This window comes from Neofelis nebulosa, chromosome 2 (assembly GCF_028018385.1).
Source record: "Neofelis nebulosa isolate mNeoNeb1 chromosome 2, mNeoNeb1.pri, whole genome shotgun sequence".
Taxonomy (NCBI): Eukaryota; Metazoa; Chordata; class Mammalia; order Carnivora; family Felidae; genus Neofelis; species Neofelis nebulosa.
In genome coordinates, this window is record NC_080783.1 from 179,752,134 (window position 1) to 179,767,700 (window position 15,567).

Here is a 15,567-nt window from a genome sequence, read left to right on the forward strand (position 1 = left end):
TTTCTGAGAGTGGAGTCTCCATCAGCCTGGATCCAAGGGCAACCATGGAGAGGAACCCTCCATGTACTTGCACCATTTATGTACCATAAGTGAAGTATAAATAAATTTTGTGTTAAGCTATTCAATCTGGGGGATTAATTTGTTACCACTACATTATGAGTTTATTCTTCAATTTCACTATAACACATTATTATACATACAAACATATATATACACACATATATTTACCACATGCATGTCTATAATTCATTGAACCACTGGCTAGATCTGAAATTTTATTAAAAGTATCTAAAGGTTATAACCCCTTTCCGTCAGATGATTTCAAAGTGGATACAGCAACTTTTTAAACTCCCTTAGAGATCTACCTGATCTTAATAGTGCCAGAAGTATATGATGCTTTGGAACCACATCTATCTCAACAATATCATGAATCAATTAAACAACATTTACTGTGAAAGAAATAATGGCCATGCCAATATAAGGTGGCCTAAGAATAGTCTGAGGTAAGTGAATAGTTGGGACAAGGTAAATAAATAGCCTGGAGTCAAGGGAAAAACTCTAAGTGGTACTTCAGCAGACTCATACTAAAGATAGAACTTGGGCGGTCAGCCTGTCACCCTTAAATTAGAACGAAAGTTTTTTTGTTTTTGTTTTTTTCTTTTAAGGGAGCACTGCCTTCTAGTGGATTTTGCAGACTTATTTATGGTTAAAGAGTTAAACTCAAGGAAAACCTTTACCTGTCACAGCGGACAAAAATGACTATATATTAAGAATTACAGGGGCACCTGGGTGGCTCAGTAAGTTGAGAGTTAACCTTGATCTCAGCTCAGGTCATGATCTCACAAGTTTGTGAGATGGAGCCCTACACTGAGCTCTGCGCTGGTAGCATGGAACCTGCTTGGGATTCTCTCTCTCCCTTTCTCTCTCTCTGCCCTTCTCCCACTCTCTTTCTCAAAATAAATAAACTTAAAAAAAAAGAATTCCATTATTGTGGAATTACTGTGCTGTCCAATACAGTAGCTACTTAGCACACACAGTTATTGAGCACTTGACATGCAGATAGTCCAAACTGAGGGATGCTGTAAGTGTAAAATACACACTAGATTTTGAAGATATAGTACAAAAGATGAAAAATATCTCACTAATAATTTTCTTACTGACTATATGCTGAAATGTTATTTTGGATATATGAGATCGAATAAAAATATGAATTAGTTTCATGTTTCTACTTTTTAAACATGGTCACTTGTAAATTTAAAATTTCATGGGGTGCCTGGGTGGCTCAGTAGGTCAAGTGTCCGACTTTGGCTCATGTCATGATCTCACGGTTTGTGAGTTCGAGCCCCACATTGGCTCTGTGCTGACATCTCAGAGCCTGGAGCTTGCTTCAGATTCTGTGTCTCCCTCTCTCTCTGCCCCTCCCCTACTCTCACTCTGTCTCTCTCTGTTCTCAAAAAGGAATAAATGTTTAATTTTTTTTTTTAATTTCATATATGACTCACATTTGTGGCTTATGTTGTATTTCTTTGAGCAGTGCCATTCTAGAGACAGTCTTAAACCACCTCAATTCTATTTCAGGGGAGTTAATTTAATTAATTAATTCATGGTAAGTTTCCAGCCATTGAACAATTATTAAGCAATTATTATATGCCAAACAATTATTACATGCCAAATAATTATACACTAGGAAATGTATATACAAAGAAAAATGGGATATGTCCCTAAACTCAAAGAATTCAAAATTCCATGGAGTAGAAGTCTCAAACAATGGTAACAAACTGAAGTATATGGTATACCAGAGCTAAGTACAAAGTACCATGAAAACAAAGAAAAGGAAGCAACTCATTATGCCTGAAGACCTAGAAAGATTCAATTGAAGAGGTGATCTTTGAGTAAGTCCTTCAAAGATGAAGAAAAATTCAAGGATGCAGATAGGTGAGTGGTATTGAAAGAATAAACAGCATAAACAAAGTCTTAGCATACATATATCAAATCATGTTGTACACTTCAACTAATATGTTATATGTCACTTTTATCTCAATTAAAAAATGCCCTCCCAAAGACCTCAGAGATGTGAAAGCACAAAAATAGTTAGGAAATGGCAAGTAGTTCTACACTGCTTGAACATAAGAAAGGGTAGAGCTACGTTTCCCTAATAAAGAGGGGAAGAGGAATGAGATATGCTCAGAGATTTAAGCCTGCAAGTGGGGAAAGACAAGAAACAAGATGGTAAGGTGAGTTGGGGCTCGATCATGCTTAAAGAGAAGAAAAGCAGATCAGCTAGGGACCTTGGGACCCAACGAATGACATGATGAAGTTCCTGAAGTTTTTTTCCTTGCCCCATATATCCCTCTTAAAGTTGAAGAAGTTGGCAACCCAGAAATGCAGACAGGGACCAAAAAAAAAAAAAAAAACAACCTCCCCCCCCAAATCTGTTCATTCTAGCTAAAGAACCAGGAAGAAAGCAACCTAACAAGACAGAAAACTTTTATTTTATTTTAAAGATTTAATTTTTTTAAGTAATCTCTATACCCAGTGTGGGGCTCAAACTCACAACCCCAAGATCAAGAGTCATATGTTCCAGTGACTGAGATAGCCATGCACCCCTGGACAGAAAACGTATAGGCAGTAACTACTTTACTTTAGCCAACCACCACAGAAAAGACTGTGGTCCCACCCTCACCCATACCATCATATGCCAAGCGGGGGGCCTAGACTTTTACCCTCCTTACCTGTAACTAGTTGCCCCAATCTCCCCACAGGAAGGTGTTAGAGAAGGCTGAGTAGGGAGCCAGATCTCTCATCCTTGTTGGGTGATAAGAACCAGTTTCTCCCCTCTGATGGCAGTGGATACCATCCAGGGAGCTTGGACTTTCACATCCATCTGGCAGTAATGAGGTGCCCTTCCCCTCCCTGCTGGGATAGTCTCATACACAGCCTGATGAGGAGTCAAGTCTTCCACCAATGCCCAACAGTAATGAGGCCACCTCACCCCAAAATGTCAGTGGAAGTCAAATGGGAAGAGAAATGAGGTAGTCACATCCCTCTCTGCTAGGAAGATATCAGTAGAATCCTAGTGGGGAACCAGAACTCCATCCCTTGCATAACTGTACTGAGAAGCCCCATGTCTTGGGTGTCAACAGAAGTCAAGAGAGGAACCAGAATATATACCCCAATCTGGCAATAACAAGGTAGGCAATAAAAAGGCCTCTACCTTCCTCAATGGAATGGTGTCAGGGACACAAACTAAAACAGAAAAGTCCCATAATACTTCAAATGTCTAGATGTCAATCAAAAATCACTTATTATACCAAGGAATCACTTATCATAAGATCTCAAAATGAAAAAAGGCTATCTATAGATGTCAACACTGAGATAAAAGAAATGTTAAAATTATTTGACAGATTTTAAATCCTTTTTTAAAAAAAATGTTATTTATTTGAGAGAGAGAGAGAGCACGCAGGGGAGAGGCAGACAGAAAGGGAAAGAGACAATCCCAAGCAGTCTCCACACTGTCAGTGAAGATCTTAACGTGGGGTTCGATCTCACAAACCGTGAGATCATGACCTGAGCTGAAACCAAGAGTTGGATGCTTAACTGACTGAGCCCCCTGACATCCCTTGACAGATTTTAAAGGAGCCATCATAAAAATTCATAAGTAATTATAAGCAAGCTCAAAAGAAATGAAAAATTGCCTCAGCAAACAAACAGAAAATATAAAAAGAACTAAATGGAAATCTTAAAAATGAAAAATAATGGTTGAGCTCAACAACAGAATGTAAGGAACAACAGAATCAGTGAACTAAAAGATAAAACAACAGAAATTACCTAAATCTAAATAACCAGAAAAACATATATATATATATATACTGGGAAAAAAAGTGAATAGAGCTATTTATGTCGCTGCAGTCCCAGAAGAAGAGAAAGCGGGCAGGACTGCAAAAATACTTAAAAGAAATGACTCAAATACTATCAGAATGACTCAAACAAAAAACAGTAATAATAGCAAATGCTGGCAAGTATTTGGAGAAACTGAATTAGTCATATATTGCTGGTAGGAATATAAAATGGTAGAGCTACTCTGGAAAACAGTTTTAAACAAATTTTAGGAGCACTGGGTAGCTGATCAGGGAAATATTCAAGAATTCCTGGGCAGTGCTGAGAGACCCCATCTTTACATTACTGACGCCTCCTCATCATGCAGGTCTCAGCCAAGTTATTGCCTCCCTGGAGAAGCTTTCTCTGACCATCCAATCTAAAGTAGATGCCTTCTTTTTTTATTCTCCCTGAGAGAACCATGTTCTTTTTCCCTCAGAGAATTGATCACAAGTTGTAATTCCATATGTTGGTTTGCTTCTTAATTACAGTTAAGTAAGTTAACAAGTCCTACTGAACAATATGCTCCATGAAAGCAAGATTCCTCCTGTGTTCAATATTGTACACTCAATACCTAACATAACACCAGGTACAGAACAGGTGTTTAATAATTTTCTTCTTCTCCGGAGCTTCCTTCTTATACATTTTACTTCTACTGGGCCTCTTCTGAACCCACTAGTAACCCCCTCTACACATATGTTAAGGATCTTCTGTTGAGGACCCTTGTGCAAACCAAAAATGGAAATAGATTCTGAGTTAGGATCAATGTTTTCCTGTTTATACCACAAAATATAATTGCACATATTTTTTAATGTCAGTTTTGTCTTTTATAGATGAAACTTTAGACTCTTCAGTTAAGACTGATTTTAATCTTATAGTGACTATCACCGTGCATTACAAAATGTGCTGTCAAATTTGGTATCATATACATACATTTTGTAAAATAGTTACTCCTGGTGTCTTTGGGTCAATCTATATTAAGTAAATTTTTTTCTTTTTTTAAAAAAAATATTTATTTATTATTTAGAGAGAGGAGGGGGTAGGAGGGACAGAGAGATGGATACAGAGGATCTGTCACAGCAGAGCCTAACGTGGGGCTTGAACTCAGGATCTGTGAGATCATGACTTGAGCCAAAATCAAAAGTCGGTGGCTTAACCAACTGAGCCACCCAGGTGCTAAGTAAAGTTTTCTAATAACTAAGTTTAAGGTTCTACATTTAATAGTAATGGAATTAAAACAGCAAAGAATTTTAAAAATTTTTTTTATTATTATTTTTTTTAACAGCAAAAATTTTTTAAAAGAGCATGGTATCTGGAAATCAGTCCTGTGTTTAAGTCCTGGTTCCAACATTTATTGGCTTTTTGACACTAGACAAATTATTCCAAAAGTCTAAGATTCCCTATCTATAAAATGGGAATAATTATGTCTCCCTCACAAGGACTGCTATGAAGATTAAATAAGACAATATATATAAAAAGCATTTTGCAAACTGAAAGCACTACCTAAATGTCATTACTACATCTGAAGGAAATCTTTCTGGATTATCTTCCCCTTCTTTCAAAAATGAACATATTTAAGAATCGCCTACTTTTTTCCATGACCAATAATTGTACTTGCTACAGTATATTTAAGCTAAATCTTCCTTCACTGTCATACTATCTACTTGGGTTGTTAGTTGGCAGCCTGTCCCCTTTAGATGATCAATTCTGAGTTTGCTATGAACCAAGGGGGGCGCTTGGGCGGCTCACTCAGTTAAGCATCTGACCCTTGATTTAAGCTCAGGTCATGATCTCACAGTTCAATGGGATCAAGCCCCACATCGGGCTCTGCATTGAAAGCCTGCTTGGGATTCTCTATTTCTCTCTGTCCATCTTTGCTGCTTCCCCATTCTCTCTCAAATGAACTAACATTGAGAGAGAGAGAGAGAGAGAGAGAGATCTTTCCAAAAAAAAAAAAAAAAAAAAAAAAAAAGACCCGAGGTAACTAGAACCATGTATATTTAAGAATATGCTCTAGATTATCTACACTGATGTGGGTATTATTTAGGAGTATCTATGGGACAAAGTGACTTAGGATCCTCCTACTCTACCACAGTTCTCAGTACTCCCATTCAAGAATGTGCTCTAAATGAAGCTTCCTCAAGCGCTTCTTTCAAGAAGTGAAGTACACAAGCCTAAATGCAAGGATTTCGCCCGACAGCATTTTTTGTTTCTTTCTGGTTTAGATTATAGACAGCAAAGGTGACCAGCAATGTGAGCTCCAGATAAGTGGGGTACTACTCTGGGAGTATGAGCTCTCAGTCACCTAGAAAGTCTAGTTGACTATTCAAGGATGAAATCCATAATGTTTCAAAAGGTATTATTCTTTTCAATTTAATCTCAAAACAGAAGGCTGAACATGTCAAGGTGTATCAGTTTAGATTAGTTACAGAGGCATTACCATTAGATGACAAAATTCTTATTCTGATTTCTAATTCTTATGCACACATTCCCTTGAAAGTTTTTAGCACCATGACACAGAATAAGCAAAGATTATAGCAAGAGAATCAAAGATCCCCATAAGCAAAACTCGTTAGCATCTGGCTTATTTTATTTAAAAAAAAATTTTTTTTAACATTTATTTATTTTTGAGAGATAGAGTCAGATACAGCGTGAGCAGGGGAGGGGCAGAGAGAGAGGGAGACACAGAATCTGAAGCAGGCTCCAGGCTCTGAGCTGTCAGCACAGCGCCCAACACGGGGCTTGAACCATGAACCAAGATCATGACCTGAGCCGAAGTCATACACTTAACCAACCGAACCACCCAGGTACCCCAGTATCTGGCTTATTTTAATGAAACCTGCTACCAGTATCATTACCCCTTTGAATTGGGTAAATAAGAAAGAATTTTTGATGTAAAGAAGCTAAGTATTTTCTAAAATCATTATGCTATTAGAAAAAATGATATTATAAATTCTAAAAGTATTCATAGGACTTCTTCCATTTTATTATGAAAATTTTCAAATACACAGAAAAACTGATAAAACAATTTTATAAATTGTGACAAGAATTGGCAGTATGTTCTTTTGCATATTATCAGTAGTATCCACTTGTTTTTCAATTTTTCATATTTTAATTATCTCTTAATCTACATTTGACAAATACATAACTTGAATTTCAAACTTGTCATGTAACATATAATACAGCCTAGAAGTACTGTAAGGTTTTTTTCCCACAGATTTCTACTTTTTCTTATTTTTTTGTTTCTTTTTCCAAAGGGCTTGAATATTTTAATGGATAATTTTTTAATTTAATTTTTAAAAATTTACACCCAAATTAGGTAGCATATAGTGCAACAATGATTTCAGGAGTAGATTCCTTACTGCCCCTTACCCATTTAGCCCATCCCCCCTCCCACAACCCCTCCAGTAACCCTCAGTTTGTTCTCCATATTTGTGAGTCTCTTCTGTTTTGTCCCCCTCCCTGTATTTATATTATTTTTGTTTCCCTTCCCTTATGTTCATCTATTTTGTCTCTTAAAGTCCTCATATGAGTGAAGTCATATGATTTTTGTCTTTCTCTAATTTCACTTCGCATAATACCCTCCAGTTCCATCCACGTAGTTGCAAATGGCAAGATTTCACTCTTTTTGATTGCCAAGTAATACTCCATTGTATATATATATACCACATCTTCTTTATCCACTCATCCATCGATGGACATTTGGGCTCTTTCCATACTTTGGCTATTGTTGATAGTGCTGCTATGAACATTGGGGTACATGTGTCCTTTCAAAACAGCACACCTGTATCCCTTGGATAAATATCTAGTAGTGCAATTGCTGGGTCATAGGGTAGATTTATTTTTAGTTTTTTGAGGAATCTCCATACTGTTTTCCAGAGTGGCTGCACCAGCCTGCATTCCCACAGCTTTCTACTTTTTAAATTTTTATCTTTACTACTGAAGTATAGTTGGCATACAATGTTATATTAGTTTCAGGTGAATAGTATCCACCCTTGATTGTCTGCAAGTGGGTATAATTTTTGCAAAGAGATTAAGTAATTCAGAACATTTTTTGGTGAATAAGGCAGGTAATCACATTGGGGTAACACAATTGGAGGGCAGGTTATTTCTCTGACCCTCAGTTTCCTCATCTGAAAGCAGCTTGCAAAGGAGAGGTAGAAAACACACTGATGAAGCATATAGCCTCTCTAAGACACTACTTTGGAGTATAACTATTTAGTTACACTTAAAAATTACTTCCATAATTTTACCCATATAAAGCATTTGCCACAGTGCCTGGTATGTGATAAGTATTCAATAACTGTTAGCTGCTATTCTTACCTATCAGTGGTTATATTTCAAAAACAATCTGGCAAAGTTAAAACTTTAGTTAACATTCTTTTTTTTTTAATGTTCATTTTTTATTTTTGAGAGAAAGAGGGAGAGAGCATTTGCGTGTGGGGAAGGGTCAGAGAGAGAGGGGGACAGAGGATCCAAAGAGGGCTCTGCACTGATAGCAGTGAGCCCAATGTTGGGCTTGAACTCACAAACCGTGAGATCATGACCTAAGCTGAATTTGGACGCTTAACCGACTGAGCCACACAGGCGCCCCAACATTTATGCTTTTGATTTACAAGATTAGTTATATGTATATATATGTGAATTGAGTATGTTAAGCATAATCATTAAACTAAGACTAAGAAAGAAATGTTGGCACTGTCATAATCTCTTAAATTCTTGTGTAGCTCTGTAAGGGATCTTTAACTTTACCATATGTAGTACCTTTGAAATTTACCCTAGTTCCTTTTGGCAGGCTGGAAGAATTCAAACAGACTACAGACTTGAGCAACCAGTGCAAAAAGGAGTGCAGACGTCTTCTTTCCAAAATTATTCCAAAATGCCTCAATTACAGCCTTATTTCTCCTACCCTTCCTTGGAATGCATTATCTAGATTCAAACTTTATGTATATATAAACTATATATATAAATATATACATATTTAAGGCCACAGCAAAAATGTATAGCATTATCTGGCATCTAGGAGCAGGGATATCTCTAATGGGGATGTAGAAAGATTGTGTGGCAGTGAAAACAGCACAGATTTGGAATCAGACAGACTTACATTTAAACCAGGACTGATGCATTGTGACAAGTTACTTCTCTGAACCTAGGTTACTTTATCTGCTTATATATAAATGGGATAGTAATGGTTATTTTAGAGGGTTTTTGAGAAAATTCAAGGAAAACATAAAATGTCTGGCATGTAACAGGCAATCAATAAATGATAGTTGTTATCATCGCCACACTTTCATTCTATTTTATACTTATGGACAAGTTTTATTTTCTACTTGTAAGAGTTTATAAACCAGAAATATATAAAGACATTATCCCTTTCAACTTAAAACTTAAGCAGAAATAACAAAAACCTCAATATACGTAAACAGAATTTCAGAGAGAAGACTTTCCCAATTTATGTTCAGAATTTGTTTTTGAAAACAGAAGTACTAAATTAAGCGACGCTTTCCCAATTCAAAGGTCAACAGCAGAAGTTAGTTTCTCCCTAATTAGTATTTATTCTCCCACTGCCAAATGAAGATGTAAGGTAGGGGTGCCTGAGTGGCTCAGTCGGTTGAGTGTCTGACTCTTGATTTCAGCTCAGGTAGTGATCCCAAGGTTGTGGGATCGAGCCCTGTGTGGGGCTCTGCACTGGTCATGGAGCCTGCTTGGGATTCTCTCTCCTGCTGCTCCTCCCCTGTTCATCGTGTGTGTGTGTGTGTGTGTGTGTGTGTGTTTTCTCTCTCTCTCAAAAGAAAAAAGGAAAAATGTAAGGTATTTTATACCAGCAAATTTCTAAATGGATATTTTGAAAGTTTAAATTATTTTTGCCATGAGAAAAGCAAAGAAGAAGAAAAAGAAGAAGGAAGATAAAAAGCAATTTTCCCAGATTAGAAAAGAAAAATGCTTATTCCAAATTACACAGTAAGTGGCAGGATAGGCAAAAATAAATGAATTCCTTTTCCTGGAATCAGGCTCATCTGGCCTTTTCTAAGAAAATAATTAAATGGCCACAGCAGCATTTCAAAATCCAATGCCAATTAACAGCGCATAATTCTGGTTTCCTCTGTCTAGTTTTTACCATGAAAGGCCATGGTCTGAAGCAGTCGATCAGCCACCTCCTGTGGGAATACTCCAGGTTCCTGCAGACACAATGTTCCATCTTGTCTTGCTGAACAGAACTTCTCAAGGTGAGTAGTCAGGAAATTTAAGCAGATATCAAGTAAGGAATACGGAGATGCCTCCTCCTTGGAGTCCAGAAAAAACATAAAAGGAATACAAAAGCCAACAAGTTAGTTTCCAGGAAAGTAGAGAACAAAACATTCATTTACTCTTTAACAAGTATTTTTACTCAGTCCACCATATGTTAGATATTGTGTTAGGCAGTGGGAATACAACAGGTGACCCATGTTTTCAAGAAGCAGAAGAGATGGGGCGCCTGGGTGGCGCAGTCGGTTAAGCGTCCGACTTCAGCCAGGTCACGATCTCGCGGTCCGTGAGTTTGAGCCCCGCGTCAGGCTCTGGGCTGATGGCTCGGAGCCTGGAGCCTGTTTCCGATTCTGTGTCTCCCTCTCTCTCTGCCCCTCCCCCGTTCATGCTCTGTCTCTCTCTGTCCCAAAAATAAAAAATAAAAAACGTTGAAAAAAAAAAAACAGGCAAAGGTCTGAATAGATGTTTCTCCAAATAAGTATAAATGACCAATAATCATATGAAAAATGTTCAACACTATTAGCGATCAGGGAAATGCAAATCAAAATCATAATGAAATAAATACCTCACATCCAAGAGGGTGGCTATAATCAGGAAGTCAAATAATGAGTGTTGGTGAAGATATAGAAAAACTGGAACTCTCATACATTGCTAGTGGGAATATAAAGTGATGTGGACACTTTGGGGAAAAAAAGTCTACCATTTTACCATATAACTTAGTAATTCCAGCCCTGCATATCTACCTAAGGGAAATGAAAAACTTGTATGTGAATATTTATAGAAAACTTACCATAATAACTAAAAAGTAGGAACAACTCAAATGTCCATCAACTGATGAACAGATAAACAAAATATAGCATATCTACAGAATGGAATACTATTTAGCAAAAAAAAAAAAAAAAAAAAAAAAAAATCCTGATATATTACACAACATGGATGGACCTTGAAAATAGTACACTAAGTGGGGCACCTGGCTGGATCAGTTGGAGGAGCATGTGACTCTTCATCTCAGGGCTGTGAGTTCGAGCCCTACATTGGGTGTAGAGATTACTTACAACAAACAAATAAATGAACTTAAAAAAAATAGTATGCTAAATGAAAAAAGCCAGTCACAAAAGAACATATACCGTATGATTCTATTGATATAAAATGTCCAGAATAGGCAAATCTATACAGACAGAAAGTAGATAACTGGATGCTAGGGATGGGTGGAGGAAGAGTTGAAGGAAAATGGGAAGTGAATGCTCATGGCTATAGGGCTTTTTTTGTGGGGCGGTGATGAAAGTGTTCTAAATTCATTGTGGTTATAGCTGCACAACTCTACAAATATATTAAAAACCACTGAATTGGGATACACTTTAAATGGGTGAACTGCATAATATGTGAATTATATCTCAATAAAACTGTCGTAAAAAATAGTTTATAGGGGCACCTGGCTGGCTCAGTTGGTAGAGCATGCAACTTTTGATCTCAGGGTCATGAGTTCAAGCCCCACATTGGACATGGAGCCTACTTTTAAAAAAAAGTTTATGAAACTGTAAATAAATACAAGACTAGAAAAAAAATACATCAAAATGTCAATGGTAGTTAATTTTGGGGATGTTACCAGTTTTCTTCTCCGAAAAAAAAATCAGACTTTCTATTCAGCACAGATTTCTATAATCAAAAATTGTTATTAAAATATTTACATGTTACAGTTTACAGAGTGCTTTCACATTCACATATTTGATTTTGTACTGAGTAAGGTGAGTAACAAATATATTATTTTATACATGAGGATACAGACTTCATAAAAGCCATAAATGGCTGGCCCAGTGTGACATTGACTATTGGCTGCCAACCCTAATATCTGTCCTCTGTTTCTATGTTAATAAAACCTTTTATTTTTACCTGACCACACCACCACTTGTAACAAAGACCACACATCCCAGGTTCCTCTGCAGCTATATGTAGTAAGGACACATTAGAATAATTTCAAAGGAAATAATTCATCAAATTCAACTGCTGCCACATAGAACTGTACCTATCTTATTTCCCAAGTTTTAACTATGAATTCTTCCTGCTTTTTCTATTCTTCATTGTACCATTTTCCTAAATGTTTAAAATTCATCCCCCAGATGAAACAAGCTATATTTCCACCTCAGTTGGTAAACGTCAAAATTATTTATTTTGCAGAAGAGAAAAAAAATGAAAGTTGTGTGTCAGAGGGAAGATATCAAACTTTATGAGTACATGCTTTTTACAAGACATTTAGCAGAATAAACTCAGGAAGTAATATATGAACGTTTATAATATTAAATAATCATTCTTTAACAAGTGGTAAAATATACTCAACAAGGAGGTTTGGACCCCATAAATTTTTCCTTTTCACGGAAATTCCACTTTATCTTGTTAATTGGTAAGCCAAAGAATTTTCTAGATAGTTGCTCTCCTGTTGGGAAGTGTATCTGCCTAATATTAATTAACCTGGGCTTTGGAGCTAGAGTGCACATCCTAACTTCTTACTTGCTAACTGTGTGACATCATACACATTACCCAAACTTTTGTTCTTCAGTTTTCTCACTTATAATAGGGATAATCATAATGCCTATCTCATGAAGTTGTTGTGAGGATTAAATGAGATAAAGCAGGAACCAGAGAGAACATAGGATAATGGCAGTGTGTCTGGAAACACAGAGCTTGTAAAGGACGGAGCCAGAATTGAAACCCAGGAAATGTGGCTCCAGAGCCTACAACTTTATCCAATGGCAATATATTACCTTTTCAACTTTATATACCAATGTTGAATACAGTATCTCACCTATACTCAAAAGTAGGCCTGTGATATGAACAAGGATAATCACCCCCATTTAAGAACAGAGAGGTTATGTACCAAGCAGTGAAAGAACTAGAACTATACTTAGGTTATCTAAGCCAATATCTAAACTCCCATGATTCCCCGAATCCTAGTAATTTAAGCTAATACAGAAGTATTGAGAGACCAGTGCTTTCTACTTTATTTTTTTTAAGTTTATTTATTTATTTTGAGAGAGAGAGAGAGAGAAAGCAGGGGAGGGACAGAGAGAGAGGGAGAGAGAGAAAGAATCCCAAGCAGGCTCTGCCTGATCCGGGGCTCGAGCTCACAAACCATGAAATCGTGGCCTGGGCCAAAATCAAGAGTCGGACACTTAACCAACTGAACCACCCAGACGCCCCCTACTTTATTTTGAAACAAATAACAGTAGCACAGAAGACTAAAAAAGAAAGGATAAAGGAGAAGCTGGAATTCAGTGCCTAAAAAATGAATCTCTTGGAAATTCCTGCTCAGAGATTTTCCCCTTTACCAACTAGGTACACCCCTGGCAGAGTAAGAACAAAACTCCTACCAAAAATAGCAGAGGAGAGAGGAGGTCAAATCTGACTTCATTTGAATGTTGTTGTTTTTTTAAATTTATTTATTTGGGGGGGGGGGGATGGGAACAGAGACAGAATCCGAAGCAGCCTCCTCACGGAGCGTGACTCAAGGCTCAAACCTACTCATGATCTGAGCTGAAACCAAGAGTCAGATGCTTACCTAACTAAGCCACCCAGGTGCCCCTGACTTCATCTGGATCATAAAACAATCCACACAGTTCAAAGACTAAACAATTTCTAGAAAGGAGAGTTTGTTTTTTTTTTTGAGAGACGAGAAAGAATCTTCTTTGTGTGTGTGTGTGTGTGTGTGTGTGTGTGTGTGTGTGTATTTTGAGAGAGAGTAAGTGTGAGTGGGGGAGAGGTGTAGGGGTGTTAGGTGGGGATTGAGAGAGAGAAAATCTTAAACTGACTCCTAACCCAGCTCCGAGCCGACAATGTGGGGGCTTGATCTCAAAAACTGTGAGATCATGACCTGAGCTGAAATCAAGAGTCTGAGGTTTAATTGCTTAACCGACTGCGCCACCCAGGTACTCCAGGAAAGTTCTTTTTAATTAATTGAAATGCAATCTATTCAATCCAGCCCTACCCAGTTCTTTAATGCACAGCTCTTATCCTATTACTCTACTTCTAAAAAAAAGTTTCGAAGGTGCCATATTATCTATAACCACAGTTCTCATGCTGGGAACACATACAAGGGGTTCCCAGCAGAGGTGTACCAGGGAACTAAAGCTAGAGAATAAACTTGGCACACCACAGAACATTAAACATATCCAAAGATTATTTGAGGGGATGAAGAGTATGGGAGGATGGCAGAGAGGGAATTATGTAACCAATATGTGACTTCAAACATTTTTGTACTGAAACAAATACATGATGTAGAGGGCAAACACTGCATGAATTTTAAGACAAAACAGAAGTTATCAAGAAATTAATGTTTGTAACACCAGTTTCTAAAAATTCCCTTTCCTATCCCACAGCAAATTTAGTTTCCTCTGCTGTTAGAAGTTGGAAAAACAGGGGTGCCCAGGTGGCCCCGACAGTTAAGCATCTGACCCTTGATATTGACTCAGGTCATGATTTCACAGTTCGTGAGTTAGAGCTCCACATAGGGCCTGAGCTGACAGTGTGGAGCCTGCCTGGGATTCTCTCTCTTTGCCCTTTCCTAACTCATGCTCTCTCTCTCTCTCTCTCAAAATAAATAAATAACTTAAAAAAAAAAAGAAGTTGGAAAAACAAAGACCTTAAGAATAAAGTGTAAACACTTCAGCAAGGTATTCAAAATGTTTTACTAACAAGCTCCAGCCTTCCTTTCAACTCTCATTTTCCACTGTTCCCTTCTCCCACCAAATATGCTACCTACCAGGTACACTAAACTACGTGTAACTTAATGCAACCTACTACTTAACACTGTTCCTTAAGCACTGTGACAGGCACTTAGATACCTCTGAGTCTTTTTTTTTAGATTAGTACTTCTATGTGGTAAAATTTCACATGTCCTTCAAAATTCAGTCAAACATCACAAGTTCTGTGATGTCTTTGTTAATTTCCAAAGCAGATTTTACTCTCAGCACCTGACAAATTAAACTGCACCATAACAACAGCTATCATGTACTGAATGACAGCTGTGTGGTACCAGGCACTAACGTAACTACTTTATACATGCTTGCAATCTCAAAACAACTTTGTTTTGAACCAAGTAAGTAAGTAAACCGAGGCTCAGAAAAATTAATTTACATGTCAAAGATAAAACAGCCAGCAGATGGCAGAACAAGAATAAAAATTACCACTGCTATTTTTCATGAAACACTAAGTCTCAGGTCCTGGTTCAGAGCTCTTTTAGATACATGAGTTCTTTCAATTTCTATGAATCAAGCACCATTACAAGATGCATTTTAAAAATGAGGAAACTGAGACTTAGGTTAAATATCTTCCTCATATTTACATGGCCAACAGGTTACTCAACTGGGACTCCTAACACAAGAATGAGGTCACAGCCTACATTTTTAAGCTTTTACCCACTAAGCTATAACAGTATCATAATCATAATTATTG

At 37.3% G+C, this 15,567-nt stretch overlaps 1 protein-coding gene across 1 annotated transcript in view; it reads right to left on the reverse strand.

Moving 5' to 3' along the window:
* ZYG11B (zyg-11 family member B, cell cycle regulator) overlaps window positions 1-15,567 on the reverse strand; it is a 90,956-nt gene that overhangs the window by 58,260 nt on the left and 17,129 nt on the right. The window contains exon 2 of the mRNA XM_058717365.1: window positions 9,995-10,160. Within this exon, the coding sequence (XP_058573348.1) occupies window positions 9,995-10,160 (166 nt within the window). The remainder of the gene's footprint in view (window positions 1-9,994; window positions 10,161-15,567) is intronic.